The sequence below is a fragment of the Salvelinus sp. IW2-2015 genome, linkage group LG20, assembly GCF_002910315.2.
Source record: "Salvelinus sp. IW2-2015 linkage group LG20, ASM291031v2, whole genome shotgun sequence".
Taxonomy (NCBI): Eukaryota; Metazoa; Chordata; class Actinopteri; order Salmoniformes; family Salmonidae; genus Salvelinus; species Salvelinus sp. IW2-2015.
The window spans coordinates 78,517,026-78,535,874 of NC_036860.1; the positions used below are offsets into that span (position 1 = coordinate 78,517,026).

General features: G+C 46.3%; 1 protein-coding gene, 1 long non-coding RNA gene, 3 other non-coding genes and 1 pseudogene across 5 annotated transcripts in view; 1 reads left to right on the top strand and 5 right to left on the bottom strand.

Moving 5' to 3' along the window:
- The window catches only part of LOC139029520 (uncharacterized), a 163,118-nt gene extending 145,346 nt beyond the window's left edge, over nucleotides 1-17,772 (bottom strand). Inside the window, exon 1 of the long non-coding RNA XR_011481857.1 lies at nucleotides 17,697-17,772. This is a non-coding gene — a long non-coding RNA (uncharacterized lncRNA). The remainder of the gene's footprint in view (nucleotides 1-17,696) is intronic.
- Nucleotides 1-18,849, top strand: part of LOC111980133 (potassium voltage-gated channel subfamily A member 1-like) — a 167,818-nt pseudogene that overhangs the window by 65,521 nt on the left and 83,448 nt on the right.
- On the bottom strand, nucleotides 13,677-17,553 carry LOC111980713 (large ribosomal subunit protein uL3). Its single transcript, XM_024011620.2, has 8 exons — nucleotides 17,465-17,553; nucleotides 16,600-16,792; nucleotides 16,147-16,315; nucleotides 15,590-15,725; nucleotides 15,129-15,315; nucleotides 14,574-14,932; nucleotides 14,151-14,270; nucleotides 13,677-13,800 (listed from the first exon to the last, which is right to left on the bottom strand). The coding sequence occupies exons 1-8, from the start codon at nucleotides 17,465-17,467 to the stop codon at nucleotides 13,756-13,758; spliced, it is 1,212 nt and encodes a 403-aa protein (XP_023867388.1). The 5' UTR covers nucleotides 17,468-17,553; the 3' UTR covers nucleotides 13,677-13,755.
- LOC111982163 (small nucleolar RNA SNORA54) lies at nucleotides 13,886-14,016 on the bottom strand. Its single transcript, XR_002879675.1, has one exon. It is a non-coding gene; the product is annotated as a small nucleolar RNA SNORA54 (small nucleolar RNA).
- On the bottom strand, nucleotides 15,017-15,109 carry LOC111982167 (small nucleolar RNA U83B). The gene has a single exon (XR_002879678.1). It is a non-coding gene; the product is annotated as a small nucleolar RNA U83B (small nucleolar RNA).
- On the bottom strand, nucleotides 15,431-15,524 carry LOC111982166 (small nucleolar RNA U83B). The gene has a single exon (XR_002879677.1). It is a non-coding gene; the product is annotated as a small nucleolar RNA U83B (small nucleolar RNA).

Sequence of the window (18,849 nt, forward strand, 5' to 3'; positions counted from 1 at the left end):
TTCCTTCTATCCAGCATGCGTCATATCGAGAGGAGTGATATAGTGGTTCTCCTACCAGCATGGCTCATGAAGAGCGGAGCAATATGAGTGGTCTCTCCTATCCAGCATGGCTCAAGAAGAGGGAGTAATATAGTGTTGCTCTCTATCCAGCTGGCTCATGAAGAGGGAGTAATATAGTGGGTTCTTATCCGCATGGCTATGAGAGGAGTGGATATAGTGGTCTCTCTATCGCGCATTGGCTTAAGAAGAGGAGTAATATAGCTGTACTCTCTATCCAGTCATGGCATGAAGAGGAGTAATAGTGGTTCTCTATCATGCATGGTTCATGAAGAGTAGGTATATAGTGGTGTCTCTATCCAGATGGCTCATGAGAGGGAGTAATGGTGTGGTCTTATCCAGGTTGCTCAATAGAGGGAGTAATAAGTGGTCTCTTCTATCCAGCACATGGCTCATGAAGAGGGAGTATAAATAGTGGTCATCTCTACTCCAGATTGTTCATGAAGAGGAGTAATATAGGGTCTCTGTCCAGCATGGCTGCTCATGAAGAGGGAGTACCTATATGGGGGTCCTCTATCCAGCATGGCTCATGAAAGGGAGTAATATAGTGGTCTCTATCCAGCAATGCATTCATGCAAGAGTGGAGTAATGTGTGGTCTCTTAGTCCAGCGTGCTCATCGAGAGGATTAATATAGTGGTCTTCTATTCCAGCATTGTTCATTGAAGAGGAGTAATATAGTGGAGTCTGCTTCAGCAACTGGCGCATGAAGAGGAGTAATGATTAGTGTTCCTATCCAGCATGGCTCATGAAGAGGGAGTAATCTAGTGGTCTCTCTGATCCAGATGCTCATGAGAGAGGGAGTTGTGGTGGTTCTATCAAGCATTGTTTCATCGAAGCAGGGCAGTAATATAGTGGTTCTCTATCCCAGCATTGCTCATGAAATGGTTCCAGGAAGCCAATGAAAGGTTGGGATCACTCACTGCACAGGCCGTCAAGCCCTTCTCTGTCCATTACTTCCAATGGTGGAACCAGTTTCCACGATGCTAGGACAGCAGAGTCCCTTTATTATATTATTTGTATTTCCTACTAGCAACTAACTTGTCTGATGAACTTCGAAGGGGATCCATAGGTCTCTTGCAGTGTGGAGCTAATGAGACATCTGCAATCTATTTGGCTCATACTCTATTTCAAATTAAACGGTTAATGCCAGCAGGTTCAGGGGAAAGAAAAAGAACCCAAACGTGTTCTATTCGACAAAGGCTGAGATCTTGATCTCAGCTGTAATTTATCTGAGTTACTACAAAGCTTTCTCTCCATAAAATTGTCTATAGAAGTGTGTCCACGAAGCACTCTGAATGATATAGGCTTTTTTTATGTACAGTATAGGCATTTTTATTCAGATTCATAAGGAGCAGCCATTTTAGCAAGGCTGGATTAATTAATATTCCCTAAGTGGAATGGAGTGTCACGGCTGTCATTGTCCGTTGCTCTCTCCTCAAGAGGAGGAGCATGGTGACGACAAGATGCGGAGTAGGAGGTATTCATGATTTTATGGCAAACAACAACACTACAAATAAACAAACAACAAACTTGACTAACCTGCAACAGTCGCTGTGTGGCCAAACGTAAACACAAGGAAACAAACACCACACAAAACACCAGTGCAACCTGGCTGCTTAGTGATGACCTCACATCTAGACAAACGTACAACATCCTGTCTCTAATTGAGAATCAGACCAGGTCCGAGACACAAACACCCAACATTAAATACATAACATAGACTGGCCCACTCCAACTCACTGCACCTGTACCAATAAAGACATACAAACAAGAGAAAACAGGTAGGAACGTGACATAACCCCCCTTAAGGTAGAACTCCGGGCGCACCAGCACAAAGTCTAGGGAAGGGTCTGGGTGGGGCATCTGACCACGGTGGTGGCTCAGGCTCTGGGCGAGGTCCCACCCACCATAGTCACTCCCCGCTTCCGTAATTCCCCCCCATGACCACTCTCAACTCAATCCCTAAATGAAGGGGCAGCATCGGGATATAGGGCCAGCACCGGGATAAGGCAGCAGCGGAAGGGGCGCAGCTCCGGGATAAGGGCAGGCAGCTCCGGGATAAGGGGCAGCTCGGACTGAGTGGCAGTCATTGACTTGGAGGGCAAGCTCATTGACTGGAGGGCAGCTCATGAACTGGAGGGCAGCTCATGACTGGAGGGCAGCTCATGACTGGGAGGCAGCATCATGACTGAGGGCAGCTCATGACTGACGGCAGCTCTGACTGTAGGGCAAGCTCATGACCGTAGGCGCTGCATGACTGTCTGGCGCTCTGGCAGCTCCTGACTGGCTGGCGTCTCTGGCGAGCTCCTGACTGGCTGCGTCTCTGGCAGCTCCTGACTGGCTGGCGTCTCTGGCAGCTCCTGACTGACGGACGGCTCTATGCGGCTCCTGACTGACGGATGCTGAGATGGCACTTGGCAGAACGGATGGGCTCAGATATTGCTGGGCAGATGGATGGCTCAGACGGCGTTGGGCAGTACGGATGTGCTTCAGAAGCGGCGTGGGCAGACGAGGTGGTCAGACGGCGCTTGGGCAGACAGATGGCTCAGACGGCGTTGGGCAGACGTGGCCAGACGGCTGTTGGGCAGAGGATGGCTCAGTACGGCGTTGGGCAGGCAACAGATGGCTCAGACGGGCGTGGTGGCCAGACGGATGGCTCAGACGGCGTTGGGTCAGCAGATGGCTCAGACGGGTTGGGCAGCGGCAGTTCAGGCACCGCTGGGGCAGTGACGGGCAGTTCAGGCAGCCGCTGGAGACGGCAGTTTCAGGCACCGCTGGTCAGACGGCAAGACTCTGGCGGCTGAGACGCACAATAGGCTGATGCGTGGTGCCGGAACTGGAGGTACCGGGCTGAGGGCACTGCACCTCAGGGCGAGTGCGGGGAGGAGGAACAGGGCTTGGAGAGTGCACTGGAGCCTGGTGCGTGGTGTAGGCACTGGTGGTACGGGCTGGGGCGGGAAGGTGGCGCCGGATATGCCGGACCGTGAAGGAGGACACGCGCTCTGGAGCACGAGCCTCTCAACTTACCAGGTTGAATGGTCCCCGTAGCCCTGCCAGTGCGGCGGGTGGAAATAGCCGCACTGCGGCATGCAGGCGAACCGGGGACACCACCTGTAAAGGCTGGTGCCATGTACGCCGGCCGAGGAGACGTACTGGAGGCCAGATACGTTGGGCCGGCTTCATGACATCTCGGCTCGATGCCAACCTAGCCCTCCCAGTGCGGCAAGGTGGAATAGCCCGCACTGGCTAAGCACGCGTACTGGGGACACCGTGCGCTTAGACGGATAATCACGGTGTCTGACAGTACGACGCCTTCACTCCACGGTAAGCCCGGGGAGTTGGCTCAGGTTAACCAACCCGGCTTGCCACACTCCCCTTTAGCCCCCCCCAATAAATTTTTGGCTGCCTTAGTATGACTCTCATCAGAGACAAACGATTACACACCTGTCTCTATATTGAGAATCATACAGGGCCGAACACAAAACCCAACATAGAAATACAAAAACATAGACTGCCTCACCGCCAACACTCACGCCCTGACCAATAAAGAATACAAAACAAGAGAAAACAGGTCAGGAACGTGACCAAAGGAGAGGAGATACTGACATTACCATGAAGCCACATCGAGTCCTACTAGCCGTACACATACACACACGTCAGTTTTTTATGTTTTGGGAATGGACGTTCTCCCTCTCTCTTTCATCTCTGTCTCTGTCCCTCCCTCTCTCACTTCCTCCATCTTGTCTGGCTGACATGCTTGTCCTTAATTTGCCTCTCCTGCACAATCTCTCATTCTCTATCCCTCTGTGACTTACACACTCACATACTATCTCCTCCCTTCTCCCACCCGTCTTCCCCCATTGACTTACGCTTTCTTTTGTTCTTGCTATCACCATGCCTCTTCCCGCTTATATGCCCCCTCTCCTCTACTTTCTCATCTCTTTCCTCTTCCTCTCGCTCTCTCTCTGTCTGTCTCTCTACGTTCTCTCCCTCTTCTGTTGTTTTTGCTTGCTCTCATGAATGCAGAACATCTCTCTCCCTCTATCTCTCCTTCCCTTTTCATCCCTCCTTCTCTATTTATCTCTCTCTCTCTCTGTCTTAGAATGCAGGATTTGTGATGAAAGGAGGGAAGTGCTGTTGACATCACTGAAATCTAATTGACAGTGTGGCGGTGGTGTCCGTCCATACGAGAGTCCCAGCTCACTGCGGGGGAAGAGGCATTTGTGGGCCACACTCCTAATGAGCTCCTTACCACTGGATTCTCTGTGGCTTCAACAGCCATCCTCTCTTCATCCCTCTATCCCCGTCTCCCCATCCTGACAGTGGAGAGTTCAAGTCTGGAGTGGCTAGACGTGCCCTTGAAGAGTCAAGTCCTTTCTTGGCAGCCTAACAGAGTTGGACATTCCATGGTGACGTCATGGAGGGTTAACTCTCCGCGCCCACCGCAGTGAGAGGAGAGCAAGGCTCCGGCAACACGGCTCGCATCATAGGCTGGGTTTCCCATGCTCTGTCGCTGAAGGATACATTGTGTCATATCTGAAATGAAGCCAGAGGGAGAAATTTCTCACACTCTAATTGTGTGTGTGATTCTCTCTCTCTACCCTCCCTTTCGCTGTTTCTCCCCTCTCCTACTGTGTGTCAATATCTGCATTTTAGCATGCAAGAAATTAGCCTCTCACTCTGAGAGTGTCTCCCTCTCTCTGTGTCCCTCTCCCTCTATCCCTCCATTCCCTTATCTCTCTCCCGCCCTCTCTCGGGGGGCGGAGGAACATACTGTCCCCTTCTGGCTGGGAATACTAAGAGACCATCCTCTTCTCTGGGCTGTCTTTGTGTCTAAGTACAGCAGTCTCCAAGGTTACATAACCTCGCATCAAATCAACAATGACCTTTATCTGACTTTAGCAGCCAGTGTTCTGGGACAGAGCACCCCATGGGACCGTCAGGCACGTCACCTGAAGAATCGCCTCGTATCCCCAACGAAAAGGCCACCGCAAGGCTCGGTTGAGCATGGCTGGAAACTGTTCAAGCTGAAGAGTGACCCACACAAGGTTAGCTGTACAAGACTTGTGTGTGTGTTGTGTGTGTGTGTGTGTGTGTGTTGTGTGTGTGGTGTGTGTGTGTGTGTGTGTGTGTGTGTGTGTGTGTGTGTGTGTTGTGTGTGTGTTGTGGTGTGTGTGTGGGTGTGTGTGTGTGTGTGTGGTGTGTGTTGTGTCCTCATGAAGAAACAGTAGTAGAAAAGAAACAGGTTCCTCGTGAAGAAACAGTAGTAGAAAAGAAACAGGTTCCTCGTGAAGAAAACAGTAGTAGATAAGAAACAGGTTCCTCATGAAGAAACAGTAGTAGAAAAGAAAACAGGTTCCTCATAAAGAAACAGTAGTAGATAAGAAAAGGTTCCTCATAAAGAAACAGTAGTAAAAAAGAAACAGGTTCCTCGTGAAGAAACAGTAGTAGAAAAGAAACAGGTTCCTCATAAAGAAACAGTAGAACCACTATGACAGGGATTTTAAAAAAGGCAATGGAGGAAATGGGCCATGATATCCTACCCATCCTGCACTCTGGTGGTGAGAGGCAGTACTTAATGCAGGGAGGAAGGGCACTCCTGCTCCTATAAGCTTGGGGAAGAAAGGAAAGCTGTGTCCATGGGAACGGGCTTGGAATACTGATGCCACAGTGCAGGGGTGCATTGGAGCTGCAGTCTATTCTGGCAAGCTCAGGCTAAGGCCTTAGGTATTCTCATTACAGCTGTCCTCTAAATGTCTGAAGGCTATCATCAAATCTTGCCTTTTTGTCAAAACTATTTGTCACTATTATTCGATTGTGAATATCTTAAAGATAATAATACAACATTGATCAAATAGCAGCAGTGAAAAAGTCTCTCGTCATGTCCACTTACGTTTGTCACTAAGCTTGTCCAAGTCCCCAGTCAGTCTTTCTGGTCCCCATAAGGATTGTATGATTTGTGACCACTGTCTCTAAATGTTGAAAGTAAAGAGACATTAGACTAAAATGCACCATGAACTCGTTCTTTCCTCCACTGGAAGCGGCCTTTGCCAAACTTGGAGTGGTGTCGATGAACTTGAGGTCGATCTTCTCCAGGGCAAGATGGCTCGACTGCACCAACAGAGACTGAAAACAGAAGTTAATCAATATGACATTTTGCAACCACACATGCCTTTCACATATATAGGTGTATGATCAGTGGCGTGCCGTGGGCCTGGGCCTGGCCTTCAGTGAGGTACTACACAGTCCACCCGAATTAATCCACCTCTTATTACCATCATTATGATGCCATGGCTCTAGACACTATACATTTAGACAGAAACGCAGTATAACCAGGCGTTGCGTCACCTTGAAATTGACAAATTGACATTTTGGGTAAACAGTGTTTACCCAAAAACATGACACAATCAATGAGTCTTTTCAATATTTCCCTTCACCTTTTCATTGTGCAGCTCCGTTGCCCTGCGCGCTTGTTTTTTGAGCTGTAGATCCACTCCGGTGTCCCCAAAAGTTTTCAAAAGCACAATTGCTTGTAAGTGCCCAGCCGTACTTTGGAGTCTCGTTGCTGCCTTGGTTAGACAACTCAAGTTTTCAAAAGCCAGTGTGGCTCCAAACACCAAATCGATCACTTGCAAATAATAGGCATTCCAGCAGTACAGTTTGCAGTGCTTCTCGGAGCCTGTGAGCCATTGACAGCGCTCGTAGTGAAACTTTGAAAGTGGCTTTCTGTGACAGGCTTTGTGGCGTCGGGCGACCTCTCCTTACAATGTCTAACTTTTCTTGAAAAGTTCGTCTTGAGAATGGCGTATAATTATATCCTCGACCAAATCGATATCTTCTTCCTCCTCCGCCATTGGTGGTTGAAAAAACAGCTTAGTAGTACGCGAATTAATTCGTTTATCAAATTCAGTTTCCTAGATCTGCATAGACCTGCCCATAGGACCTGCCTCTCAATATTGGTAATCCAATCAAAAGACGTGCACGCACACGCCTGCTAGCTGGCTCCTGTGTAACACTGGAGCCAGCTAGCAGGCGTACAATAGCCAACTCTAAAGCTGATTGGTTGACACTAAATTTTCATTTCCATTCACTATAAGCTACAAGTGCCCGCACTGTTGATTCTGAAGGCCTGAGGGCAGATTTTAGACCACTGGCAACACATGATGGCTGAATGATATTGGATAAAAGATCTAACATAAAGACCAGCCCTCCAAATCTCACCTGGGGCTGGAAGCAGTGCAACCAAGAGGAAAGCTATGAAATGAAGAGTATAAACTCTTACTCTGGGAATAATTTAATACATATTTGTGGGAAAATATATTTAAAAAAAATTTTTTATATTCTGATGATGTTTAGGCCAGCAGAGAAGGCCTTGCAGGCCCTGACGGCCCACCACTGTGTATGATTTGTGATCTGCCATCTACTAATGAGCTTCCATGTTTTTATTCTCAACTGTCTTCAACAGTTCATGTTTCAACATGTTGAAATATAGTACTGTATCGTCCCTCTATTACCTGCTGGATGAGGGACGGGGGAGTCAGGGCCTCCTTTAGACAGACAGACTCCTGACCCCATCTTCTCCATGGGACCTGATCCTGAGTGTGAGGTCCTCCCTGATGGTCTGTCTCCCTGGCTGTCAGACTCCCTGCCATAGTGCCGCAGTCAGTTCCTCACCCTGCAGGACAACACGACTCTCTGCCAGCCTATCTGCCAGGCCCAGGCCAGGACACCCCTGACACACCTACACACAGGCATTTGTATTCACCCCTTTGCCTATGTATTAACCCCCTTTGCACATGTATTCACCCCCTTTGCATGAAGCCCCAAATAAGATCTGGTGCAACAATTACCTTCAGAAGTCACATAATTAGTTAAATAAAGTCCACCTGTGTGCAATCTAAGTATCACATTATCTCAGTATATATACAACTGTTCTGAAAGGCCCCAGAGTCTGCAACACCACTAAGCGAGGGGCACCACCAAGGAAGCGGCACCATGAAGACCAAGGAGCTCTCAAAACAGGTCAGGGACAAAGTTCTGGAGAAGTACAGATCAGGGTTGGGTTATAGAAAAATATCTGAAACTTTGAACATCCACGGAGCGCCATTAAATCATTATTAAAAATGGAATAATATGGCACCACAATAAACCTGCCAAGGCAAGGAGGGTATTAATCAGAGAGCAACAAAGGACCAAAAGATAACCCTGAAGGAGCTGCAAAGCTCCACAGCGGAGAGTGGAGTATCTGTCCATAGGACCACTTTAAGCCGTACACTCCACAGAGTTGGGCTTTACGGAAGAGTGGCCAGAAAAAATCCATTGCTTAAAGAAAAAATAAGCAAACACGTTTGGTGTTCGCCAAAAGACATGTGGAGACTCCCCAGACATATGGAAGAAGGTACTCTGGTCAGATTAAAATATAGCTTTTTGGCCATCAAGGAAAATGCTATGTCTGGCGCAAACTCAACACCTCTCATTACCCCAAGAATACCATCCCCACAGTGAAGCCTGGTGGCAGCAGCATCATGCCGTGGGGATGTTTTTCATCGACAGGGGCTGGGAAACTGGTCAGAATTTAAGGAATGATGGATGGTGCTAAATACAGGGACATTCTTGGCAGTCTGGTTTCAGTCTTCCAGAGAATTGAGATTGAGACGGAGGTCCACCTTCCAGCAGGACAATGACCCTAAGCATACTGCTAATGCAACACTTGAGTGGTTTAAGGGGAAACATGTAAATGCCTAGGAATGGCCTAGTCAAAGCACAGACCTCAATCCAATTGAGAATCTGTGGTATGACTTAAAGATTGCAGTACACCAGCAGAACCCATCCAACTTGAAGGAGCTGGAGCAGTTTTGCCCTGAAGAATGGGCAAAAATCCCAGTGGCTAGATGTGCCAAGCTGGTAGAGACATACCCCAAGAGACTTGCAGCTGTAATTGCTGCAAAAGGTGGCTCTACAAAGTATTGACTTTGGGGTGGTGAATATTTATGCACGCTCAAGTTTTCTGTTTTTTTTGTCTTATTTCTTGTTTGTTTCACAATAAAAAATATTTTGCATCTTCAAAGTGGTAGGCATGTTGTGTAAATCAAATGATATAACCCCACAAAAAAATATATTTTAATTTCATGTTGTAAGGCAACAAAATATGAAAAATGCTAAGGGGGTGAATACTTCCGCAAGCCACTTTACCACTTTACTTTTTTGGATACCACGAAATTGGATAGAAAAAGGGGTAAAAAAAATAAGAATAGAAGAGGCAGAAATGTGCTGTTTCATATTTGATAAAGCGCGGAGAAGGTACTTCGGAGCAGATGGAGAGATTCTTCCAGAAAGAGGCCATTACCTGAACAGTTGACCTCACCTCCATTAGAAAGGCAGGAAGTAATGAGTTCTGTATTTTACAGTGTTACTGGCTGATTTGGAGAAAGAAGTGATATTATGTATACGAGCGCTGTAGGTGTTGGGACTGGACGTATCTGTGCTTGCACTGCAGTGAGGGTCAGTGCCTCTGGAGGTTATTATTACATAACACAGGCCATCTCCATGACTCTCCCTCCAGATACAATGACATACTGCTCTGCCTCTCTGTCTTTCTCACTAACAGTCATCCCAGACACTGTATCACTTCTTTCAGTGGATGCATAATGTTCATTTCACATTCTTTGGGATTTGTTTCCCCTCCTTGGACCTCAATGACGAGAAATGCTTCCGTTGGGGAAAGTTTTGAAAAACTGAAATGTGCTATTATGTGAACAATGCTCCAAAGACTTAAAGTAGCACTCCAGTCTCATTCTCACCTCATTGAACACCTGATCTATTTAACAAAAGGCACATCTCAATAGGTGGTCCAGGTATGTCTGACATGGCACAAGTGGGGGTGTTCTCTATTGCTCTTCTATTGTTCCTCGAGCAAGGGGAAGGCCAATGGACTTCCCATCAAACCAACTCCTTGAATGCCCTCCTCCATGTAGTTTGCAGTTGTGTCTAAAAAACACTATTTTAATCAAAACATATTTGTTTACCCTTTAGTGTGTGTACTTTACTGTCTTTATACTTGGGATATCACTTTAACAGGAAAAGTTTTAAAAAATCACTGGAGGACATCTTTAAGTTAATAGGAAATAAGGACCTTGAAAATCCTTCTGAAAATCCTATTTTTTGCAAAGGGTGCAGAATATTATGCAGAGATGTGTCTAGCGGGAGATGTGAGGGACGTCTAAATGGAGTGCGAGGCCCTCAGGGTCCTCCTCATTACCTGCTGAAGTGGAGGTGAAAGCACCTTTGAGATGAGTCAGAGTGGAAGGCTTAATTGCTGTACAGAGCTAGGTGAGCCCTGACTGAAGCCAAATATGGGTAGAACACATGGACATACACAGAGTGTACAAAATATTAGGAACACCTGCTCTTACCATGACAGACTAACCAGGTGAAAGCTATGCTCCCTTATTGATGTAACTTGTGAAATCCACTTCAATCAGTGTAGATGAAGGGGAGGAGACGGGTTAAATAATTATTTTTTAAGCCTTGAGACAATTCACACATGGATTGTGTATGTGTGCCACTCAGATAGTGAACGGGCACGACAAAATATTTAAGTGCCTTTGAACAGGGTATGGTAGTATGTGCCAGGCACACCAATTTGTGTCAAAAACTGCAATGCTGCTGGGTTTTTACATGTTCAACAGTTTCCTGTGTGTATCAAGAACGGTCCACCACCCAATGGACTTCCAGCCAACTGTTGGATAAACCTGTCAATAATCAACTGACTGGCTTTCTTGATGTTTATAGTATTCTCTCTGGTATGCAATCTGGTTTCCGCTCAGGTTATGGATGTGTCACCGCAACCTTAAAGGTCCTAAATGTCACCATTGCCCTTGATTCTAAGCAACGTTGTGCTGCTATTTTTATTGACTTGACCAAAGCTTTTGATACGGTAGACCATTCCATTCTTGTGGGCCGGCTAAGGACTATTGGTGTCTCTGAGGGGTCTGTGGCCTGGTTTGCTAACTACCTCTCTCAAAGAGTGCAGTGTATAAAGTCAGAACATCTACTCTCTCAGCCACTGCCTGTCACCAAGGGAGTACCCCAAGGCTTGATCCTAGGCCCCACTCTCTTCTAAATTTACATCAACAACATAGCTCAGCCAATAGGAAGCTCTCTCATCCATTTATATACAGATGATACAGTTTTATCCTCAGCTGGCCCCTCTCCAGATGTTGTGTTAAACGCTGTACAACAAAGCTTTCTTAGTGTCCAACAAGTTTCTCTGCCCTTTACTTTGTTCTGAACATCTCCAAAACAAAGGTAATCTAGTTTGGTAAGAAGAATGCCCCTCTCCCCACCTGTGTGATTACTACCTCTGAGGGTTTAGAGCTTGAAGTAGTCACCTCATACAAGTACTTGGGAGTATGGCTAGACGGTGCACTGTCCTTCTCTCAGCACATATCAAAGCTGCAGGTGTACGTAGGTTAAATCTAGACTTGGTTTTCTCTATCGTAATCGCTCCTCTTTCACCTCAGCTGCCAAACGAACCCTGATTCAGATGACCATCCTACCCATGCTAGATTATGGAGACGTAATTTATAGATCGGCAGGTAAGGGTGCTCTCGAGCGGCTAGATGTTCTTTACCATTCGGCCATCAGAATTGCCACCAATGCTCCTTATAGAACACTCTATTCTCTGTAAACTGGTAATCTCTGTATACCCGTCGCAAGACCCACTGGTTGATGCTTATTTACAAAAGCCTCTTAGGCCTCACGACCCCCTATCCGAGGTATCTACTGCAGCCCTCATCCTCCACATACAACACCCGTTCCGCCAGTGACATTGTGCTAAAGTTGCCACAAGCAGAAACATTCCTGGGTCGGTTGTCTTTTCATTTGGCTGCAGCGAGCGACTGGAACGAGCTGCAACACTCAAACTGGACCGTTTTATCTCCATCTCTTCATTCAAAGACTCAATCATGGACACTATTTCTGACAGTTGTGGCTGCTTCGCGTGATGTATTGTTATCTCTACCTTCTTGACCTTTGTGCTGTTGTCTGTGCCCAATAATATTTGTACCATTCTGTGTTGTTGCCATGTTGTCTTGGGTCTTTCTTGATGTAGTGTCTCTCTTGTCGTGATGTGTTCTGTCCTATATTTCTCTTATATTTTTAATCTCAGCCCGTCCACACAGGAGGCCTTTTGGTATGCCGTCATTGTAAATAAGAATTGGCTATTAACGGACTTGCCTAGTTAAATAAAAAAAACTTGACATGTGTGGGAAGCACAGGAGTCAACATGGGCCATGACCCAACAAATTGAGGCTAACTCATTAGAAAGGTGTTCTTAATGTTTTGTACACTTAGTGTATAGCCACTGTTGGCTGAATGGAAAATGACTTGCATTTAAAAAGACATGCGGCTGTATACTTTCACATTCATGTAAATCAATAATGGTCTAAAACTGACAAGTACTTTATCGTCTACAGACATACCATCATCCTGATCAGTGCTCTGGACTGCTGTGTTCTTTCCCTTGAAGATCTGGACAGCCTGCAGCTGTGGGCCATATCACAATAGTCCAGCCACTTTCTCAGTGTTGATGGAATAAGTGCCAGGATCTGTTACCCTGACCAAATCCCCATTATACACCCAAAGCACAAAAATGATTTTAGCAGAGCATTTATACAATACGTACATCTTGCCGTGTAACTATGCAGGTAGTCCTGAGATTCACAACCCATCTATTAGCCTTGAACTGCATTAATTAGCCACATCTGCTGTTTTCATTATTCACTGAGCTGTCATCTGCAGCTTTCCAATATGCTGACAGGCAGCAATACAAGGCCACCAGTACTGCACAATGCATCAGCCTTCAGCTACCCCAAGGTAAGCAACCGCTACACTGAACCACAGGCAAGCAGTGCATTTGAAGTCAGCTTATTTCATGAGCCATGTTGACCTTTACTGCCAACAGGTGCAACCGCATAGAGCCCATGAATAGCTTGTGCATTAAAGCACAGATTACCCCTTCAGTGACAAGGTACTAACTCCAGGGGGCAAACACTGAAAAGGTCTTCAAATTGGTGGCAAGATGTGGAACCATTCTTGCCCATGAGTGCTGGTCGTCAACAGGCAGTATGCACAGCCAAAACTGGCTGTATAAAAATCATGAACATTTGACTTAATTTTAAACTGCATTATTTAACTTCTTGGGCAACGTGACCAAATTCACATAACAAAAGCAAGTCTAACTCACATTTGAGTGCCTCTAGGGGTAGCTCTGTTCTGTGCCCCACTTCTATGCATCTATTCAGTTTGAGTCTTTGTACACCAGTGTCAGACAATATCAGTGGTTTAGGTGGTACAAACAGTACCTACACAACGTTGTCACAAAAAAATAATAAGCAGGTCAAATTTCCCCCCGAAAGCTGCTGGGTGGTCAACTGTCCTACTTATCAGGTCACTCAACTTAATTTGATCAAGCCACATGCAGCAAATAAGCATTACATTTTTTGGGTTGAACAAATTCACGCATTGACCGATACAAAAACTCAACTTGCTGGGCCCTGTTAGGCCTTGCATCGCCTCAGATTAAAGTTCGAGATGCATATCATAAGAAACGAGAAAGGAGTTTTCACTTGTTTTATTATTAAACAACTCCGCAGTGCAGTACTCATACCACCAGACAGAGCTAGAGGACATGGCATTTAGGCCGTCTCTTCCTTGGCAATGCGGTCCTTCTTGAGTGGTCCCTGTAGACAGAAAGGACAAGTGGTCAGTGACAACGCATATAGAGAGTTTAATAAGCAACCTCTACGCCATCTGTGGCTCCAGGGGTGATGTTCCCAGAGAGTGAACAGGGAACAGCAAAAAAATGATGCCGCTCCCCTGCCTCACTGAAGTTTGATCTAGCACCTGAATGGAACCCAAATTCATACCAAGAGTGAACCAGGTTACGATAAGTGCACTATGGGCATAGGGGAATGAGCTGCAATGCCGGTTGTATGTGAACTAGGGTGGGTCCACTACATTGATCCAGGGGACTTGTGAAACAGTGAAGACAAGGGAAGAGACAAGTAAATGTCATGGAAACTGAACACACCATGAACGCCTTCTTTTCCTCCAATGTCTGGAAGCGGCCGTGGCCAAACTTGGAGGTGGTGTCGATGAACTTGAGGTCGATCTTCTCCGTGGCACGACGGCTTGACTGCACCAACAGAGACTGAAAACAGAAGTATAATTTTTTATTTTTTAAAGATTACTGATGCATTCCTTTTAACAGGCCATACAGGACAACAATATTTAGCGCATTGTCCATCTGGTATGAAACTAATGCCCTAGCGTCAGTACACGTCAGAACTCTACATGCAACAGGGACAGCACACCGCCATTTGTTCAGCCCAGGGAGGGAACTACCCATATTTAATATGTACCTATTCAGTTTATCCAACTTATAAGTACCTAAATCCCAACTGACAATGCATTGGAATAAGCATGTATAAGATGGAATTGCCTCTTTCCTCACCTTGCGCAGGGTTAGCACCCTCTTCTTGACTCCAATCGTGCAGCCCTTCAGCATGACAAAGTCATTGGTCACCTCTCCGTAGTGGACGAAGCCACCCAAAGGGGTGATGCTCTTGTTGGACAGATCGTACTCAGTGGCAGCGTTGTTCTTCACCAGCTTYCCYTCCTTGGTGTGGTAMCCCTGGCCGATCTTGTAGATCTTCTTGTTGATCTCTGTGCGGTGGTGGTAACCCTTCTGACCAGCGCGGGCCACAGAGAAGGCCACACGGGAGGGATGCCAGGCCCCGATACAGGCCACCTTACGCAGACCACGATGGGTCTTACGGGGGAGCTTCTTTGTGTGCCAACGGCTGGTGACACCTAAAGGGGAAATTTCAATGTTTAGTACCTGAGGACTTGGCATGAATAACTGAAGCTTGGTTAACTACAAGGTCATTAGTGGGTTGTGGTCTCAGAAGGAAGGCAGCATGGAATGTATCCTCATGCGTGTCGGACGCCATGCCTGACGCAGTGTTCCGTGGTCTCATCACAGACACAAAGCCCTTAAGACACATACCTTTGTATCCGTGACCCTTTGTGACACCGATGACGTCGATCATCTCATCCTGGGTGAAGACGTTGGTGATGGGGATAGACTGCTCCAGCTTCTCACGGGCCCAGTCCACCTTGTCAGAGATGGAGCCTCCATTGAGCTGCACCTCCATCAAGTGGGACTTCTTRTGCTTCAGGGGCAGCAGCCTCATCTGGAGGGGGAGGAGAGAGGCAGGTGAGCCTGCTAGTCCTGGAACAAGGACCAGTATAGCTAGTACAAACACTATGTATTCAACCCAAAATTGGGTTAAAATGTGATACAAGGGACATTGTCTCAGAAGGAAGGCAGCATGGAATGTATCCTCATGCGTGTCGGACGTCATGCCTGACGCAGTGTTCCGTGGTCTCATCACAGACAAAGGGAGATCTGATTCATTAAAACTATGGGGCATTGCAGGGAGCGTATTCTATCCTGCTCAGACTCACCTGAGTGTGGGCGATGATGCGGACGACCTGGCAGTACTTCTTCATGGAGGCGAAGTCCTTCTCCAGCTGCTTCTTGCCCTCGTCATCCTGCCACTTCTTGCAGTACTTTGTGAAGGCCTTCTTCTTGGACTTATACCTGAGAGCATGCAGCGTGACCGGAGGGTAGGGGAGAAGAGGCACACGGGTTGGCACAGGTCCTTCATAACCCCAGGGGGCCAGCGGAAGAACACTGCACTCAGCTGCTCACCCAGCCTTCACAGGGGCGAAGGGGGCAGTTACAGCTTCAGAAGGGGTTTCGGCTCATGGCGCGGTTTCTAAGAAGCACTTTCCACCGGCCAGAGGAGCCAGGAGCTCATCAGGCCACGAGGCACCCGAGCGGAGCTGCCACCAGGGGGGGCACCGGATGTTAAGACTCGCTCAGTAAAACACGACATGTCTTATACGTCGAGCAACATCATGCTTCAAAGCTCCTATCTAAACATTATACACCACATTCAACCAATAGTCAAAATGTTTGTGTAAATGTCTATTACTTTTTCATGTGTATATTGACTCACCAGTTCCTGTAGAAACGACGCTTGCACTCATCACTGATGTGCTCAGCGAAGATGGTCTTGAAGGAACGCAGGCCACGGGGGGTCTCGACATAGCCCACAACACCCACCACAACCATGGGAGGCGTCTCCACAATGGTCACAGCCTCAACCACTTCCTTCTTGTTCACCTCTGCAGGAAAATAGTAGTCAGGTATAAAGGTTTGTAATACAGGAGTTCCACAGTAGACTTAAATTGCAAAATGTCAATGCTCATTGGCTGCGCTCAGTGCTCGACATTCATCAAGGGTTAGACCCAATATGTCCGCCCGTCGAGGGGATCATCATAGGCAGAAAAAAAGACAAACAGTAATGCAAGACGAAAACTAATATGGTTCGTTTATGTATTCATAAATCCCTGAGCAATATTCACCAGGTCAATTAAACTAACAAAACAGAATGAAGCCAAATACTCACTTGAGCCAGGTCTGTCGACTTCACGCACGATGTGAGTCATGCCAGCCTTGTAGCCAAGGAAGGCAGTCAAGTGGACTGGCTTGCTGGGGTCATCCTTGGGGAAACTCTTCACCTTACCACGGTGACGTCTGCTCCTCTTACGGGGCAGGAAGCCCAGGGATCCGTGGCGTGGAGCCGAAAATTTACGGTGGGACTGTGAAGACAACGCAATTCAGCACATTGTCCATGAGGCATACAAAACGATATGAACGCACTTGAGTCAGTATGTCAGAACTCGACATTGAACAGGAACAGCACGAGGCCAACCATTCTGTCCGCCCGTCGAGGGAATCGTCACCCATATTCAATGATTTGTACCTATAAGTAGGTTAATCAATAACCGGAATAGCAACCTCAATAAATCCCAACTGACGATGTAAACAGCGTCTTGGAATAAACATGATTAACGTTGGTCCTCCGAACCTCTAACGACTTCGACTAACTACTGTTGGGCGGGCTAATGGGTGTCAGGCCTCATAAGGTAAAGCCCGTTAACCGTAGAAACTTAACCAGCACGTTGTCAGTTTTAAACACGTTTGATTGTGAACTAACGTTACAAAATGTTTATTTAAAATGTATTTGAGTAACGAAGCATGCTAGGCCTCAGTGTATCAGCCATTTTAAACTACCGGTATGCCAACGATTACTGCATACATTCATTCTGTAATAATCTAAGACCATGTTATTATGCTAAGGTCTAACATCATACAACTGTATTAAGTACATAGACACATCTTACCTATTGACTTAGAGGGGTAAACATAAGGATTGCGAAGATGCGAAACGGATTGAAACCGCAAGTCTCAAATAAGAAAGACGAACTCACCATTTTGTCTCAGAGCCGATTGAAAAAGAGGCCTTTGTAAGGGGATGTTTGGTATTTATACAAGGCCGTGACTCGTCACGTGATTAACGTCGCCAACCAGCTTCATGGCTCCGCCTTCCTGCTGTATAAACGCTTGCTCAAAATCTAGAATTCTAGTGTAACAGAAATGCATCAGGTAATAGATAAGGCAAAAGCTCTTGTGATTGGTGCAACACCTTTTTTATTTTACAACTGTCCATCTCAACTTGTTCTCAACTAGCCTACCTGGTTAAATAAAGTCGATTATTATTATTTATTTTTTTAAATGTCTTTGAATCCAATTAGGCATTCTGTTAGATGATCTGTATCCCTCTGACTGAATAAAAAAAACTTGTAAAACCAGTCACAGCATATAAAACATTCTATACATCCATGTAAGGTACACAAGAAATAATAAACACACAAATTTAAGATCAAGGCAACAACTCGGTTCAGTAGCCTAGTTAGAACTCCAGATCTTTCTGAAATGCTGAAAAAAATTCAAATGAACCTTCTTCAAAAAACTATATTGACTCAGCCCAGTTCTGAAATGGATCAACAGAAAACCTGCATACATTCAATCATGTAAAAAAACAAAGTATGTCAACCCCTTTTAGATAGCATAATCAATTTGTCAGCTGTTTTGTCTGAAGTATTTAATTTGATTGAATAACATGTACCAAATTAACTCATAAAACCCAGTTCTCATCCTAGGGGAATGATCCATGTAGCCACTTACTGTATGGTTATTTATTCCCATCACAAAATGCGACCATTGATAGTAGGCTACATTGGTAGATGACAATCAATATGAGATGCCTAACTACCACTATCCCACTCAGCCATGCATTTGTCTCTGGGCTTAGTAGTTGAAGTGAAGGTCTTGGATTGAGGATTACTTTGCATGCAGTTTTTTTAGGGTTGTTGTTAGAAGTGTTCTCCCAGGTATGAACGCAGGGGCTGTACTTAGCAAAGATGAACACCTTTTACTTGCATGAGAAAGCAGCTAAAGTCTGAATAAGCCTTAGGTCACAGGGCCATTCCCCACAGTTTTGATTTAACTAATTGGACACCATCATGGATACACGATGACAGTGTTCACAGTTGAGGAGTAGCCTCCCTGTGGGCCAATAGAAAGGCTAAAAACAGACAAAAAAACCCATTCTCATGTCTTGCCTTTGTCTGAATTGAGAGACAGAGATCTCCCAGTGATTGAAGCTCAGGTTTCTAGTGCAAAGTCCTTAACAGGACAGTCTTTCACCGCTGCAGTTGCATTGGCACTGCTAATAGTCTCTTCCCATTCTGCCCCAGAAGAAGGCAGCCAACCCTGCTTTCTCCAACACACAGCCCTCAGCAGGCCTGTTGCT